We start from the raw sequence: 18,891 nt of genomic DNA, 5'->3' as shown, positions 1-18,891 counted from the left end.
GTCTTGGTAAATAAAGCAAAACTGTGTGCCTTTGGGATCTCTCTGTCAAAGCAGAGGTTATATTTTAGGATTTTAACATCTGTGCCTTGCCCTGGCTTTATCTGACTGTTTCCAGGTGGTTTTCTGTATGATTGAAAGCAGCATCAGTGTGAATGAACATCATGTCTACTACTTTTTCTTAACTTTAAGAGATGCTCCCTCCTCAACTTATGACCTGTGGCAAACCCTAAAAATACTAGAACTATTTTTTAAAGAATCAAAATAATTTAAAATAGGAACCAAATTAAAACACAGGGTCCCTTCCTTTACAACAGAGGTCTTTAGAGGAATTCGAAACCTGCATGTATGCTTTTCATGTCTGAAAAAATTCCTTTTGGGAAACTGTTTGATCTCTTCTCAAAAGATGTGGGTTTGATAGCTGAAAGCTTGGTAGCTGAAAAGATTCAACAGAAAGGGTTTTGTGGTTTCCATGGATGTTCTGTGTAAATGCTCTTCAATTTTAAATGGCCCTCTGGGTTTGTGACTGAATACTTCTTGTAGACCAGGAAGATTTAATAATCCAAATTATATTATTTTTATTTAGTGTGTGGTTTCTTCATGTCTTAAACAAGACTGTTTGTCCTCTCACTTTGCCTGAGGATACATCTTGCTGTAGCTGTGTGATTAGATTTTAGATACATGCAGTTGAAAATAAACCAAATTACCTAACTAAATGGAAGGTAGCAGTAAATTGTGATTAGCACATAATTGTAAACTTCACAATTGTAAATTGTAAAGAGATGCAGAAGTTTGAAACAGTAAATGTTTAAATTTGGGGATGTAGTGCCTGATCATTAAAAATACTTTGAAGATGAGGCATTTATTACCTTATTAGTAAAATTCTCAGAAACAGTAAGAATGCTTTAATACTTTGAAGTATTAATATGTAAAAGCCAAAAGAGATACTTCCATCTATTTTCTGTACACAGTCTAAACATGTCTTGAGTATGGTGTATGGGTTTCATTTAAGAATATGCATAGGATATGCTGAACCAATCTAGAAGAATTAAATTTACCCCTGTTCTCTGCACTTCATAGGAAAACATTTTATGAGGACATATCAACCTATCAAATAGGACTTTTTCAAATATTAAAAATTTGTCTGTTGCACAGTGGCTGTAACGTGTGTAATTTTTAAATCCTTCTGAGAGGACTCAAACAGTAACAACCCAGTCACTGCTATGTGAGAGAAACCAGCTGATGCATTCAGCAGTTTTACATACAATTATGTCTGAAGGGGTAATTTTCATTTTCACTGAAGAAGGACAGTTTGGGGTTTTTTGCAGAAATGGCAGATTTCCCGGGGCAACATTAAATTTCCTAAACTGATTACTTTAATGGCTTGTATCAATCAAACAGGCTGTAAAAGATGCTTGAAATGTTTCAGAGCCAGCTGAAGAGATAAATATGCTTTTTAGCTTTCTCACTACTATATTCTTTCTGTAAGTCGTTACACTAGCATTTATCATTCAGGAATTAATAAACTAAAGTAAAAATTGTGATATTAATATAGAAAAGCAGGATATTTTTGAAGACTGAATTTAAGATTCCTGTTTGCTAAGCTTTGAATCATTAAAGCTCACATTTTCACATCTCACCTATAATTATCCGTACTGGAAAAATGGAAATTTATTCTTATTTTTATTTTGATCTCGTGAAAGGAACAGTTTGTTTAAGGATATGTCTGTCGTTGAGATTTTCATGTCTAATAACTCGGCTGTGGTTGGTCTGAGATCGATAGAGATCATTAAACTTCTCCAGGTTCCACATGACTGGCTGGACAGGCGAATAACAAAGATAAATACCTTGACATAAGGGAGGGCTGAAGTTATAGAGAGATGGCATAACTGTGGGAAAGATCTCAAAGGAACCTTGCAATGTTTTAAACACCAAAGACAAATGTAAAATTTGTAGAAAATCAGATTTGAGTTGTTCCCACATAAAAGTTCAGTGTGGAAAGCTAAGATTCTTTATCACCTGCCCTCTGGAACAGGGGCTTAATTTTGCATCAAAAGATATGAGGCTTGCCAAAAATGTGCAAATTAACAATGTAGTTTCTTTGGAAATGCACATCTTTGAAGTGTTTCTCATATTTTTCACTTTCTTCTAAATAATTTTAACTCCCCCTGGCACTTTGGGCAAAGATCTTGCCCTTCATATAAGATCATTGACTTATATCAGAGAAAAAGGAAAAGAATGCATTAATTTAGAAGACTAGAATTAGCATGGTCTCTTTAGAGCTATTCCTCATGAGTTCCTGTATTCTGTTTTCATTGTCTGTTTGCACATATCTATCTTAAATGCTCAGCTGAGCAAATCTAAGAACAAAGCTGCTGGGTCTACCTTTAAAGTCCCCATCTTAGTGACATTGATTGTTTGGTCATTAATATTTTCTGAATTATTCTCTTTGTGTACAGTGAAAGAGTTTAACAGAAAATAAAACTGAGAGTATTATTCCTATCTTACCAGTGAATCTCATGCAATTGAAATTATTTAGCTCTAATTTGGCAGTATAACTCATAATAAAAATTAATGCTTGAGAATATCTTTTTTTAATGCAACAAATATACTTCATAGCTAAATCCAAAAATATATCAAGTAGTGAATAAATAACCTCTGAATCAACTCTCAAAGTTCTCATTCTGTGAAAGTTAAAAATACTCTATTTTCAGGTCATCTGAGAGTTACAGAATTTCAAAACAAGGATTTGAATGGTCTGCTTAAACTTTTTAAAAATTACTGCAGAAGAAATTACATTCTTCTTGAGAAAATAACATTGCCTAAAAGACAAGTGAGTGTCAAAAACTTAAAATGCATGAAACACAGGGGGATTCAGGAAGTTATGTTGGTCACTGCCATAATAAAATACGGGATTGACATAAATTCCTTTTTAAAAATATGATTTAAAAACTCAGTCATAGGAGAACATAGACCAGAGCGCCTTGTCAGTGACTTTCACAATCAAACCAAATTGAAATATATGTCCTCATGCTAATAATTTTATTTGGTTCTTTTGGCAGCCTTAATGAAATACTAACTGAAGCAAAACCAAAGAAATCCATATTTTCTGTTTAAAATGCAAGATGGTTCTACTGACAGGCATAGGACATTGATACAGATATAAAGTGATCTGAATATTAAATATGTGACAATACAGGAGTACAGCACTTATTATCTTTGCACCCTTTACTTTTCATTTCACTTTCATATTCTATAAAATGCCATTGTCACATATAGGCTGCCATCAACATTTCTTGTCTTGATGAGGCTTGATAGTTAATGGTTCTTTCCTCCCCTTTGAAAGGCAGAAGGACATCCTGGTGTAATTGACTTTCTAGAGGTGTGCTGCAATGCTCACTGAAGCAGTTGTGTTGGATTCAGCAGACTGAAACTGCAAAGTGATTTCAGCTAACAGCTCCATGCCAGAGTAGTCAAATGCCTGGAAAAATGAGGTAGCAATGAATACCTCCAAACAAGGGTATCAGCCATTTTACTGCTAGAAATTAACTGTGGAAACAGAATCGAAAGGGCTGCTTTGTTCTCTAGGGAGAAAATATTTGTAATACTATGTAAATAGAAAATACTCAAAGCATAAGTATTATTTCTCCTCCCATGATTTCTCTCCAAGCATTACCATAAACAGTGTTCTCTCTATAGGCATCATACCTTTGAACTTTTTCAAATACTGAATCTTTAAGAAATACTAATAAATATATTTTCTTTCTGATCAACATGCTGCTTAATATTTTACTTCTTCCCTTCATAAGTGCATTCAGGATGGATTCCTACTTACCCTGATTTAAGTTATTTATTCATTAAAATAAGCAGGAATAGAAGTCAATAGAGCTCAACTACAGCATGGAATACACTGTAAGAATCATCTCTGATTTCCAACAGCCCCCAAGGCATTCTCCAATAATACAGGGAAAAAACTCAAGGTGTCTCTTGCTTCTTAGATACAATAGGTCTTCAATTAGTCGAGTTCACCGAGAGACAATACAGTTATCTCTATGTAAATGAACCCCCTTTCTCCTCAGAATTTTCTCCGAACATTTTTTTGAGTCCCTGAATTAATCTTTTATCTTTTTGTTACACTCATTTTTATTTTTCTGTCCTCCCTGCTGGCTTAGGCCTTCTCACGTAGTCCTGGTAAAGCAAACCGCGACTGTACTGTCAGCCGGTAAATTCCGTTTCATCTGCAAAATTCTGGGTAAGTCATAATGGCCACACTCTCCATGGAGGGTATTCAAGGAAGGTGAATATAAATCACTTCAGTGAAGCCTCTTGGCTGTCTCCAGCAGCAGGACCTGAACTCTCACCCTGCCTGGCAGAGCTTGAGCAGGGTCTGCCCTGGGCGGCCGGGCAGAGACACCCAGTGAATGGGCAGTGGGCTGGAGCTGAGGAGCTCTGGATGCGACAGTCTGGTCAGAGAAAGCCAGATGAGCTTTCCCAGTAATTGGGAAGTTTTAGGGAGGCAGAAAGAATGGTAAACAAATGGCAAACAATCTGCAGCTGGTGTTTGGAGCAAGCTCTTTTTCTCCTAAGGTCTTTACCGAAGGGGGGTTCCTTGATTAACCAGTTGGGTTACAGGTGTTATTGAGAACCTGTCAGGTTCTGGGTGAATCATGTTGGTTATAGATATTGTGAGACTGTAATAAAAATACTTTTTTTGCCTTCTGATTGTGGATGGAGTGTGTCACTATCCTTCTGGTTCCTGGCTCAATGGTGACAAGAAGCAAATGGTTTTAAAGCTGTTTGTTAGGTGAGGTTTCAGATCTTCTGACACTGACTGACATTGTCCCACTTTATTGCCCAGGTTCCCCTGACTGTTTAAGGACAGGGTATTTAAACTCCATTCTCCTGGCCAATTTTAATAAAAAAATAGAGGCTAGTTTTGTCTAATAGAGGCCTGGACATCTTAAGCTGAGCAAACAAATCTGCAGAGACTTTTCTTAATCAATTTTTTAGATTCATCTTTCTGTGGTTTAGTGTCTGCCTCTAAATGGAAAAGATTATACATATTCTCAGAAGGACATTTTGACAATTAATTAATTAATGTTTGCAAAGCTCTTAGGTTGCAATAAGATCTAGGAATAGGAGGTATATATAAAATGAATTAATAACTACCGGTCCAGTGACCTTTGTTTTTTCTGTTCTGAGTGAAATGTCTTATGGGGAAAAAAAAAAGTGGACTGTGAATGGGCAGTTAAAGGGAATAACCATAGTGGCACATAAAAGGTGATAGATAGGGTTTTCACACAACCCTTACTTCTGCTGTTATTTAGCATTTAAAGCTTGACTTACAAAAGTAGAGTTTATTTTAGCATTATTAGTAGATTCTTTTTCTTTTTTTGTTTTAATGTCTATTCTCCATCTTTAGATCTCCTTTGCAGACAGGAGAAAAGCACTGAAGGAAACATAGGTTATTTCTCTTCAAAAAGGTCATTGAGAAAAACAAAGAGAGTATTTGTAAATATGTTTGTAAGTCAAGACTGTCTGGGAATAGGATTTAAAATTGTCGGGTCTTTTTCTTAAAGGAGAAGTGTATTCTCAGCATTGTGTAATTTCTAAAAGTATTATTTTTATTTTATCAAAATTCCCAGAAAAAAAGGATCACAAAATTATGTGATGCATGAAAGATTCAGGAAGAACCATTTGAAAATCAGGCTCATCAATTCAGCTTTCTACAGAGCAGCTACTTATCTGCCTGCCTCCTGGGTACTTGAACAGTGGCATCTGGTTAGCTCTGAAGTTAATGACCATTTTCTATATGAATTATTTTCACAAAGATGTTATAACCAAATGCAAGCTCAAGGAAAAAGAAAAGGGAAAGTCACCTTGCTGTGACTGTTCTTTTATTTTGATGTTTATTTTGCAAGTGGCTAGTCTTCCTGTATGAACTGTGCCCTAAACATAAGTAGAGCTAAACTGATTTTTTTTTCCTTTTTTTGGTACAATGGGCAGAAAAGAAATTAATGCTTCAGTGGTTTCTTTATATACATCTAACATGTACCTTTCTAGATTTGTGCATGCAGAGAGGAATAAAGTTAAATATATGTACATCTTAATCAAGTAGTATCTGCAATAAGGACTATTTGAAGCTTTCTAAATGACTTCCTGATATATTGCCATTTTGCCAACCTCTGCAGAAAAAAAAACCCTTATAGTCAGTCTTGCATTACACCCATAAAGCCAAGGTCTGGTCTCTTTTTGGAAAAAATCAGAGTCAAGGTTCTTAGTCTGGAAAAAACTGGGGCTAGAGACACTCAAGCATTGGGGCCAGACACTCAAGCAAGAAATTTACCACTGGGTAGAACTCTCCTTTTACTTGCTGACTTACTGAGTAACATTTATGAAAATAAACTTAGCAGAATATAGTGTATGTTAAGTTATCAGAATGGATGCTGCCTGCAGGCCATTGCAGTCACTCCTGCTGACACTATCCTGTTTCTCTCAGATTGGCTGTGTAGCTCCCAGTATTTTGTGGTAGAGTTCGCCTTGCAAGAGGAGTTCTTGCCGAAGGGAAGCTGCAGAACAGTAAGGCAGGATGTCAACAGAGGGGCATCTCCTCCAGCAGTGTCTGCTGCTCTGTTGGGGGGGGTTGTGTTTGTGTCAGTGCATGTAATAAAAAATGTTGTACTTGCTGGTCTCAGGCAGCATTCCCTGTAATGTCCAAGGAAAGTGATGCCTGCAGATCACTGCCCACCACTGCTCGTGTCTGCACAGCCCAGTGCTCAGGCCCTGGGTGCTGCTGCACTGCAGCTGAGAGGTGAGAGTGCATCCTGCTGAGGCCTCCCAGGCTGGTTTTAATCTAATTAGCTTGGATAACAATGTTAGTGGAGATGTGATGGAATGAGCTTCGGTAAATAAATGTATGCTGATGTAAAAGCCTGCTAGGAATCATCAGGACATCCCTGGGTGGCCAGCAACAACAATGCACAAATTTGAAAACCTCTTCCCAAGGGCTATTGAAGCAATGGCTTGGCAGTTGCTTCAAAGCCCCAAATCATCCCACTGATAGTTTATAGTTTTCCCTGTAAAACAATTTGAAAATATTATATAAGTTAACTGCTTGTCAAGATAAAATTATAGCTGGAAAAAGAATTTTCATTTTCTCCCTGGGGTTTCCTAGTCTTTAAAGATTTGCATGCATGGTTATCATGACTACAGCCAATCTGTCTGTGTTGTCTGCCTTCACCAGAACAGCCACATTGCTCTTCTTGCTGCTGCATACAGGGTTGCAGTACTGGTAGCCTGAGTCTGTTGTTTGTGCTCTTGAATGGTAGAAGAGTAACACAAGCAGATGAAATTGGCTCTGAATTACTGCATGTTCTCTTTTGAAGAAGAGACACCCCACTGGTGTGATGAGAAAAATTAGAAAATCAATTCAGAAGTAGAACAGGTAATTGGAAGACAAAAGCTGTTGACTGAACCAAAGGACATGGACCTTTAAAGCTTTAAAATTCTAAGATAGTTATAAGAGGAAATAGGAAATGAAAGGTAGGCAAACATTATAGGGAAAAGATTGACTTTTTTTTTTTAAATAGGAAAATATTCTTGGGGTGGGGTTAAAGATGGTTGAAAAGCATGTATTTGCTCAGTCTACAAGGTTCACACTTCTGGTACAGCTTTATTCCTCCTTTATTCTGTGAACAAGCATTACTGGACAGGAGCATCGCCCCTTACTTTTCCTCTTGTATGGCTGAAAGACGCCAAAAGTTGGCTGCAGCAGAAGGAGCAGAACCAGCATCTCTCCAGTTACAGCCCTTACACTTGGACTGCTTTAACTGGGCTGGAAGACCTGTTCTGTGAACAAGCCCAGGTGGTGCTGTTCCAGATATCAGTGAATATTGGTGTTGGGGCTGCACAGGGAAGAGCACACCCAGGGAGGAGCACACCCAGGGAGGAGCACACCCAGGGAGGAGCACACCCAGGGAGGAGCACACCCAGGCTCCTGCTCAAGCAAGGCTTAGTGAGTACTGGGAAGGCACCACCCTGCTCAGGGGATCATTAAGATAACATCACATTCATCTGGCTCCTGCCTGAGCTAAGAGAGGGGCAGTTAGGTTTCTTGGGCTTGGAGACACAATCCTGGATGCTTTGGTTTGCCCAGTCCCTTCAGTACAGTAACAGAGAGGTGCCTTGAGTGTAAACATTGCATGGGAGTTAAGGACTCTCATTTCCTGCATGGCCTTGAACACCTAATCTCTCCTTGTTTTCTCATCTGTACAACAGGAACAATGCTATTTATTGACCACACAGTGGGCTGTAAGGCTAAATTAATTACTGTTAAAAATCCTTTGATTCTCTTAGATAAAAGGTTTTCTAGAAGTATGAAAAGTAACTATTTATTATCTACATTTTTGTCACTTTTTATTTATGCCCTATCAATTCTACTGCACCTTTTTATTTAGAATTATTTGTTTTGTGTCATCTGCATGAAGAAGAAATTGATAACAACTCATGATGGCATAAAAAGTAATGTTTGAAAAGTCTGGTCTAAATTTATTAATTTCAAGTGTACTTCCTCACAACTAACATGTATATGAAACTTCTTGATCAATGTCTTTTCTTTGGTGACTTTGCAGTATGGTCTTTTCTTTTTTATGCACTGTTTAAGGTGTCCACGAGCTCACACAAATGGACAAGAGCATGCACTTCTCCCCTTACAATTAATTAATTTAACTTCTGTATCTTTGATTATATTTTCTGTTCCATCCATTTTAATACTATTCCTCTCTTGCTGACTTTTCTTTCATTCAACAGCTTTTATTTCACTTCACCCTTCAAGAATCCTGAACCCACCAATGAAGAATCATTTGTATACACTGTCATTTCTATTTGCTATTTTCTTTTTTTTTTCCCCTCCCAGTGAGACAGGGGGATGTGTGTGCAATGTGATGTGCTGGATATCAGTACAGTGCACCTCAGGTACACTGAAACATTTGACTTCACTTTATTGTTGTATCTAGAATGTATTTTCTTGCTCTTAGCTCTGAGCCACAACAGGAATTTGGCCAGATTTTGCCACATTTCTGCAGCACTGTGTAGTTAATGTGCCTCCAGAACATCTGTTGCTACTGTTGTGTTCAGGAGCCTGCTGAAAGTGTGAGATGTGAAGCAGATTATCTAACACCCAAATATTGGCTTGTCTGAAACTTTAGATAAGAATTGATTTATATGTATGTATCCAATCTGTAAAAAGTGGTGGCACTGCAAAAAATGAAATTATAGGTTGCATTTTAGGTAAATTGTATGGTGTAATCACTTCAAATGAGTTCAAAGTGCAGTTTCCTGTACTTCATTCTGAATTCCTATTTTTTCTGCTCCTTACTATTTCTTAGATAAATTAGGATTAGCTTTTCCATGTCTCATTGCTGTACCCTAGTAATTTCCTGGATTTCAAAAATGCCATTGAAAATGTCTTTGTTAAAAATAATAAAAAGCTATTAAGCCAGCTTGTTCAACATGCTCAAGTCAAAAGATATTTACAATCATTAAACTGTAGTGGATGAATGGATTTTGTAGGAAGACAGCTTGTTCATTGGAATTTGTTGAGCTCTTCAGAATAAGCCAAGTTGAAGAAAAAATATATACTCAGTGACTTTGAATTTATAAAATCTGAAGGGCTTCCTGATGAGTGCAAAATATGATTTTCTCTGGTCTGTTTACAGTTAGACCATTAGGACAAAGATTGACTGTAAGTACTGACATGAAATTTTCTGAGGCCTGACCCATAATTCTGCTTTGGAAGGAAGTGGAAAAAGAGGTTAAGAAATTCTAACACTAATTCTGGGCTTGAATTAAATGCTGATTTATTTAATCTCACTATTGCTCTGTTTCTGTAAAAATCCTACCTTGCAATGAGTGTGAAATTTCCTATGATTTATAATATTTTATAGAAAACTAGTGGCTGGATTGTGATCAGAATGTGTCCCACAGGTTACCAGGTTCTCTTAGACCTGAGGCACACAGGAGCGGGGAGTGGGAAGTGTCTGCATCCCTGCCCAGTTTCCACACCAAAGCAGTGGCTTGAAAAGAAACTCATTTTGCCTGCTGACAGAGGAGCACTGGTTAAGCCAGGAGATGAGTCAGGATTTCACAGAACCAGCTGAGCTCCTGGGTGCAGGGGAAGATTTTCCCTTTGCCCCTGAGCACGGTCACTTCCAGCGGCAGGAATGGGGGCTGGCGCTCTCCACCTCAGAGAGCACAGCGGTGCAATCCTGCTCCGGGCACAATTCTGGTTTGGTTATAGAAATGGAAAAGGTGATGATGGTTCATTTTGCTGAATTTGCACATAGGCAGGAAGGATGGCAAATCCAGTGAGATCCCCTGGGACTGGAAGGCAGCCTCGTGGTCCTGCTTTGTGGTGGCTGCTGCATCCAAGTAGTTCAATGGCATTTCACCAGTTAAAGGGAGCAAAACTCTCTGCTTGCTGTCTCACAATACAAGTCTCTACAGAAAGAATAACACTTTTCAGATCTTGCTGAAGCTTTGAAAATGCTCATATTTTAATGCATTTGCAAGGCTGGGTATTGAAAGAATGAAGAATGAGGTATATGCAAAATCATTTTGATTTCTTCCGATTTTTCCCTGTGCAGAAATAAACCAAAACATTTTACCAAGTGGACTGCCCCTTTTCTCTTTGGCTAACTGAGCTTTCTTTCTTTTGTCATGTGGAAGATATGAAAAAGTTTCTGTGATTTCACTGAACTTCCCTGGTCACATTTGTATGTTACAGTGAATAAAGGTGGTTTGCCTGAATATTTTTAATTTATAATGCTTACATATTTAATAACTATTAAATATGAATATCTAGGTGAGGGGAATAACTTTATTTAGGATTTAGGTTCTGTCATTAGACGATGTTTTGTCTTTCATATTGCTTCAATAGTAGCTACATTTACTGAAATTATAAATTAAGTGTTTGTTAAAAGTGGGTCCATATAAATATTAAGCTTTCTGCTCTTTGCTACATGGAGTACAGTTCTTATTGTGACAGTATTTCATTCTTTGCTTTTCTGGTTTTAAGGACTTTTTTAATATTCCAGCAATATTTTATTGCTAAAATACTTCAAGAAGGTATAATTATTTTTTAAGTATTTTCAACTACAAGTCAGGCAAATTAAAATATGAGTTATTATCTCCACAGATTTTACCTGATTAGTGGTGGAGTTCCATTCATTATATGTGGGATTACAGCAGCAACCAATATCAATAATTATGGGATTGAAGGCAATGCACCATAGTAAGTACAAACCACTATCATAAAACTTTTAAGGAAAACAGATTTTGTTCCTTTTCCAAATAAATGTACCTGACTTCATAAAGAGTACAGGCATGCAATTTGGGATGGTATCTGTTAAAAAGTTTTATTAAATATTAGCTGTGAAAGAGCAATGTCTTAATCTGGAGCTTGCTGCTTCACCTCCAGCAGTTTGACTCCATTACTGGCAGTACAATCACCTTTCATTTACAGAATTACTCTTCATTTACATCTGAATAAGTGAAAGATATTAAAAATACCTAATGAATACCATATCTAATGCAGCTATTATTTATTTAAATATTTTCATTTCATTATCTACCTTGATTTGATATCCTTCTGGCAACTCAAAGCAATTTAAAAATAATGATATAAGAAAAGAACAAGTAAAAATCCCTTCCTCACTTCCTCCACTCCCGTCCCTCCATTAAAACCCAAATATTTTGGATTTTCACCACCTAGAAATCTTCCAGTCACAATGTCTGGCAATCCTGTCATAATCCTTTCATGTCCTTGTGTGTTCAGTAAACCTCCACAAGCTCACTAGGCATCACACTGTTATTAATTCCTAATTCTTGGCATGAAGCATGAGGTATCCATAAGTACATTTAGTCTTTCCATAAAAGCATAGCAGAAAGTGAATTAGACTGCAAAGTTAAATACAGTGTGTGTAACAGATCAGCATGGCAGTGACTGGCACACTAATGGATATTTTAGTACTCTGGCAGCACCAATACTCCAGAGGACATCACTCTTAGTTACTGCTTTGAGCATCTATTGTAACACATTTGAAACTGGTTATGTTCTGGGCATGAGACGTGGCAGCCAAGGAGAATGGTTCAAAAGTGAGCATCTGGCTCCTTAAAGACATTTTTATAGGTAATTGAAATTTAAATTCCAATAAGAAACCAGGGCATACCGTGGCTAACTGTGTGCTCTGCCTAGGGCCCAACACATATTTGTATACTTATTCAAATGGATCCAATTAAGCAGCCAGTTTATAATCAACCGTGTATTATAAAGCTCTATTATTTATGTTCATAAATAGGAGACATTTTTCATTTTGGTGCAGTTACTGGGGTTATACTTCTTTAATCATGGTACTGTAGCAAATCAATACCTGGTGCCACAGTGTGCACAGAAAACAAGGGACAGATGAGGAATGGTTATAAGATTGAGTAAAAATCTCGTAATTCAGTGGCAGCATAGTGAGTTATATGCCTCATTCATTTCTTATGGTATTAGTAAAGTAAATGTGGATGCAAACACTTGAACTTTTTTTTACCAAATAGATTTTGTAAGTAATCCACAATGAGATTCTACTTGAAATAACAGCATCCCATGAGACTGTTCCACTTGGGACCATTCTTCCCTCCACTTTGCATCAAATATACAGGGTTCAAATGCATTTCAAGTATTCACCTAGCTTTGTGTTCTCTGCTTACCCAGTTAAATGTAGGTGGTTATTTGCCTATGTTTTCACAAGTATCTTTTCTTGTACCTGTCTAACAGTAAATTGTGTACTCTTTGGAGTGTTTCTAAGTTCATTAATACATGTGTGTATGTTTCTGTTTAAGATTCACATTTTAAAAATTCAAAACCATTATTCTGCAGTTTCTTGCTGTAAAGTCCAGTGGGACTGTCTCTATTTAGCTGAGAAGTTCTCAGCCTGGGAGAAAAAAGTCATTCTGCCCTTTTTATAGTAACTTGTAGATAATTCCTGGCTTGACAAGGATCTGATATCAGAAGTTTCCTCACTGGAACTGGAGGAACTGCAACTAATCACACATGCCTAAATGAATATGAAGTGTCACACAGTGTCACTTTTAGAGCTGGAATCATCATGACAGATCACCTGGTCTGTCTTTCTGACCCAGTGGGAAATTAGCTATATCCAAACCATTCCTGACAGTTACTTATCTGAGGTACTTTAAATGCTCCTGTAATGGATAGACCACATTTCATTCCAACAGCGTACTATCCTAATTGTCCTAACAGCTAAGAAACTTTTTAAAAAATCTACTTTAGATCTTTCTTGCTGCAGTTTAAGCCCATTACTTCATGTCCAAGTGCGAGAGATAAAGTAACTTATTTCTCTTTCCAGAAATCCATGCAATATTTAGGGTATAAGAACCTAGTAGCAGCTGTACTAGGCTATACTGCCAGCTCAGATCTCTGTCTGTGACCATGGCTAAAAGCAGATCATAGAGAAGAGGCAAATATTCCTTCTCCCTCTAACCCATGTTCTGCCAGTTCCCATCTAGGATTTCATTAGTGTTTTCTTCTCCCATGTTTGTTTGATCAGATCATTTGTACTTAAGGCAGTCCTCTCAGACTCATGCTGGCCTGTGAGCTACTTTAAGCTGCTCTAAAACAGTTATGGTTATATTATTTAAAGCCTAGCAAACAATGATCATGCTACAATGATACTATGCTACTAACATATCACAAAGAGATCATCAGTTTCCCTAATTTTTCTGAGGACATTCAAATTGACATGGATGAACTCCCAAGAACTCTAGAAACAGTGCAGAATTCAGAAATGGCATATATCTCTGAGGTCTGCAGAAAGTGGTTACAGTTCAACTGGAAGTCTTTTCATCCTCCCTTAGTACTCAGGCTGTCCTCTCACAAGAAGATAATTCTGTAAGAGCAATCTTCAGGCTTAAGAATTTGTAGCAATGTTCATTGATACAAACCACTGAAATCTGTACATTTCTATTGCTCACATAGAGTGTATAAACTATGCTTCATTTGCTTTTTAATCAAAGTATTAGTGCTGACATTTTTAATAGTAGAAAAAAGGGTTGACGTAAATGGTCTTACAGTTCACTGCAATTCTGGAGTCTAAACTGACCTACATTTCTTGGAAATTTTCAGTTTTAATAATCTGTAAATTATACCATATATTCTATTCTATTAAAAAATTAGAAAGTGATGCCTCAGCTTAATTAATATTAAAGACAGGCTCCCTCTCTCCACAAGCTGAACTTCTGAGATACTGTTGTGTCATACTAGTCAGACTACAGTCAGTTGTCCATCACGTCTAATGTGGGCTCTGAAATGTCCTTGACTCTCTCTTGTTCCTGTTTTCAGTTGCTGGATGGCCTGGGAGCCCAGCCTCGGTGCTTTTTACGGGCCGGTGGCATTCATCGTGCTGGTGACCTGTGTTTACTTTCTGTGCACGTACGTGCAGCTGAAGCGCCATCCCGAACGCAAGTATGAGCTGAAGGAAAAGACGGAAGATCCACAGAGAATGCCGAGCGCTGACATGGGCCACGGTCACATTACAGACTCTGTGTCCGTTCCCCAGGCAACCTGCCCCATGATTTCTTCTTCCTTATTGGAAAATGAGCATTCATTTAAGGCTCAGCTTCGAGCCGCAGCGTTCACTTTGTTCCTGTTTACTGCCACTTGGACCTTCGGAGCACTCGCAGTGTCTCAAGGCCATTTCTTGGATATGATATTTAGCTGTCTTTATGGAGCTTTCTGTGTGACCTTGGGGCTTTTCATCCTGATCCATCACTGTGCGAAACGAGATGATGTGTGGCATTGCTGGTGGTCCTGTTGCCCATCCAAAAGAAACACCTACTCTGTGCAAGTCAACGTGCGCCCAAAGGTCAACGTCAACGGCGACACCCAGGTCCACGCACCTTGTCTGCAGGAATCTCCTTGTCCCAACAAGTCAGCTGTCTTCAATCACCCGGCAGCCAGCCACTGCAAACTCACTAACCTGCAAGCAGTGCAGAACCACGTGAACTGCCTGTCGCCCGTGACGCCGTGCTGTGCAAAGATGCACTGTGATCAGCTGCTCGATGACGACGCTCACATTCACGTTCACAACGAGGGAACCTTCAGACCCAACATGCACATTCACAGGTGTCTGAAAAGCAGAACTAAGCCACGTTACTTCAGTCGGCACAGGTCTGCGGGGGAAAGGGAGTACGCCTACCACATCCCCTCGAGCATCGAGGGCAGCATCCACAGCTCGCACACGGACAGTCCCCGCAGCACGCACGAGAGCCAGGCGGGTCACAGGCGGGCCTGCTGCTCCAAGAGCGACCCGTACCCCACCGTCAACCAGCCCGAGAGCAGCGACGCCAGTACTGTCATTTACAGCTGCGGTAAAATGCCAGACAGTGACACTGTGCACCACCCAGCCCACTTTGAAATGCACCCACGGACACAGTCATTGCCATTTAATGCAACCAATCACAACGGGATTCTCAAGGGAAACGTGCATGAAGCCATGATATACAGCTCAGATAGCACGGGAAATATCAAAACTGGCCCTTGGAAAAATGAAACTACTGTGTAGTTCACGGGCCATCATCATGTGTTTTTTGCCCTAAACCATCGTTATCTTTGTTTTTATTCCAAAATAAATATGGTGATGTGTTTGCGCAGCTCATCGGTAAATTGTACAGCTTTTCATTTTCTTTGTAAGCGTCAAAGAAAGAGGGATAGTGACAGTTTTAAAGTGAAATTATTTTTAAAAGAAAGTTATAAAGTTATTCTGAAAGATAATGAGAAAATGAAGTCTAGAAAATTGAATAAGAGAGGCAATATCCTTTTGTTTTACAGAATGACATTTCTTTAGAAACATCATTTTCATTCACTGTTTTCACTTTTTTTCTGTAGTAACTTCAGACACTTTTTATAAACATATCAGCATCTTAAACTTTTACTTATTTATTTTTGTAGAAAAATATTATTACTGTGCCATGGATTTTAATCAGAAGTGGCTATGGTAGAAATGATAAACAGGATTTTATAAAATTGCAGCTTTTTAGATATACAAAAGTGATACTGCCTCTAAAAACCTTCTGTAGCATATGGCCTGTAAAGTCATGTAATGTACAGTCTCTGTTCTGTCCTTTTTCTTGTTGGAGAGAAGTGCTAGGTAATGTCTCTGTTACATCTTTGGTGCTGTATTGGTTGTATTTTGCATGACATATGTCAGGATATACCATTTGCTGTTTTATAGTGTTACACGTGTTTAAAAAAAAGAACAAAAAAAAGTGTGGTACAAGGCTGTGACAAACCCTATTGATATTAATCTAGAGCATTATAAATCTACAGGAAAAAAAAAACCACTCTGCACTAGTTTAAGTGGCACAATCCTTTGTATAAGGTTATATGATAGCTTTGATAAGGGTCCACTCTAATGTCTTTACAGAGCATGCACTACTCATCGTACGTGGCACTGTGCAGTGTAATAGCAATTGTCTCTACAGATTTTACACTTCTTTGTAAAGTATGCCTTTTAAACAAAGCTGTAAGCTGTTCCACGGTAACCCTTCCACATCTGTTAAGGTAGAGCAGTTTTATCATTAACTCTTTGAGGACTACAGTTATTTTCTTAAAGTAGCTTATTCTAGTTCAGAGATACTGTATATATGATATTGTCTATTTAGTTACATGATCAATGTAGTCCAGAGTCGTCAAGAAAAAGGAAGTTCAGTAATTTTCTAAAAACACCTTCTTAGAATCCGTCTATTAATTTCACCACTTGCTTTCTGAAAACCCATTTCCTCCCCTAGCAAATTTCAGATTGTCTTAATCCTTTAATGCAAATTTGACTTTCAGAGAAGTTCTTTATGTCCATGATTTCTGCTGAATTGTAGGGCATTCCAGGGTCAGTAGCATTCTCTATTAACAAGGCTCTTGGCAAGATTTTTTTCATGTTTCCATGAACATCTGGACACAAAGCACCAACTCACAGTACAGAACTGCATCAGAATGATCCCTATATGAAATAAAACTGCTTTTTACAAATAGGAAGGGTGCAGAATAATAATAGATTTCAGAAAGTGAATGGGAGTATAGAGCAATGAGAAAAATGTCTGCAGTAGAAAGTGAACACTGGATCCAGAAATGAGAGAAAAAGCACAATTCTGTACAGCCACACAAGAAAGTTTGCTGTGAGGTCTTCACACAGACTTATGTAATTGCTTCAGAGAGGAAATAGAAAATTCCATTGAGAGACCATCAGTCTGCAATTCTCTGTGTATATGTGGCAGAAATCTTCACTTTATTTAAGCTCCATATTCTTCTGTTATTAGCAGTTTATTAGACTCTACCTTATTTTTTTTTAATATGTAGGAATAAATTTCCTAATAGTGTACATAAAGATGACAATTATAATTGTTAGAATGTTATAAAAACATGTAAGTCAGATGAATGTGTTCTGCAGTGTTGCAGGTGGGAATTAGTACTCAAAGGGTTAATGCTCAGTATCTGAGTGCAAGAAATCTTGTTTTTCTGTATTTTTGTAAATTTGAAATATATATTGTAAACTCCAGCAGTGCAATGTATCCATCTCAGATTGTGTATTTTTAAAAGGTGAGCAAGAAGAATGCACTAGGTGGTTGTCAAGTTTTAAGCCAATATTCAACAATTTCATGACTGCTTCTTTAGCTTATACAAAAAAAAGACAAAACACTGAGCTTTATTATGTATATGCTGTATATGCTTGAACTGTCTCTAAACTAAAATACAGTATTTTTCTTTGTTTGCATACTGAAATATTTTCTGTTTCATAATTGTTTTCATTTAATATTACTTTTGCTCATTCCACATAGACAGTGACCCTAAATAAGTATAGACATAATGTGAAATCCACTTCTCTGTGTCTCAGCACTCTGTATATGTATATTCTGTAACAGTAAAATTGTAGGAAGTCTGTAGACCATTATGCAAAATATCACACACACACACACAGAGCCAGGATGAAATACTCACTCTGCAAGAATCCACTCAGTAAGCTCCTTTTTTCAGCTTGTGTTTTAATCACCTCTGTTATTTTGTCTGAGAGGCCAATTCCATCTTCATAATGGCTTACAAAAAATAAATAGGTGCTGCTTTCACAGACTATCTCTGGAATTCAAAAGTAAAATATTAAAACACTTTTCTTATTGTGTTAAAAATTAATTTAGTGACTATTTCTGGGTTAATTTGGAAGAGATGTGTTATGCAATAATCTCTTTGCATATTATTTTTTCAGAAAATATAAAGTATATCTACAGAGTAGGAGACATGATATCAAATAAATATAAAAATGTTTTGTAACATCAAATTTGACCAAAATGCTTTTTATGCTTTTGACTTTTTTTTTTTTTCCTTAAGATAAATGAGATCATTTCAATGCTTTGGAAGTCTGGTTTTGATTTATTGTGGGGTTTTGGTCAATTATAGTCAGTGAACCATTACTACTTTACCTGATTTTCTTCCCTATAAAAATAAAGTCAATGAAATAACCAGAGTATGAGATATATTGTCCTAGTAAATTCCTCACGGACACACAAAACATATTTTAAAATCGGTTTTAGTTTTGGTGATTCATTGATGATAATATGGTTGAACAGATTTTACTGTTCACTTTCTGTCCGAGATTAATCAAGAGGAATTTCTTCCAAATAAAAGATAATTTTCAGAGAATGATGCAATCAACAGAAATCTGAATAGCTGCTACCAGAATAAAAATATGCTCTTGCTGTGGTGTTGTTCTCTGCATATAGAAACTCCAGTTTTTGTGACCAAATTTGAAATCACATAGGCTGTTTATGAGAAAACTTCCTACCCAG

At 37.5% G+C, this 18,891-nt stretch overlaps 1 protein-coding gene across 1 annotated transcript in view; it reads left to right on the top strand.

The window, feature by feature from the left end:
- The window catches only part of LOC311156597 (adhesion G protein-coupled receptor A3-like), a 247,724-nt gene extending 231,754 nt beyond the window's left edge, over positions 1-15,970 (top strand). Inside the window, exons 18-19 of the mRNA XM_084210641.1 lie at positions 11,192-11,287; positions 14,402-15,970. Of these exons, the coding sequence (XP_084066767.1) occupies positions 11,192-11,287; positions 14,402-15,623 (1,318 nt within the window). The 3' untranslated portion in view covers positions 15,624-15,970. The remainder of the gene's footprint in view (positions 1-11,191; positions 11,288-14,401) is intronic.
- The last annotated feature ends 2,921 nt before the right edge of the window (positions 15,971-18,891 follow it).

The sequence above is a fragment of the Fringilla coelebs genome (assembly GCF_963513975.1).
Source record: "Fringilla coelebs genome assembly, chromosome: 8".
In the NCBI taxonomy this organism is placed as follows: Eukaryota; Metazoa; Chordata; class Aves; order Passeriformes; family Fringillidae; genus Fringilla; species Fringilla coelebs.
The sequence above is the reverse complement of the archived record's forward strand: the minus strand, read 5'-3'. Positions and strand labels throughout refer to the sequence as shown.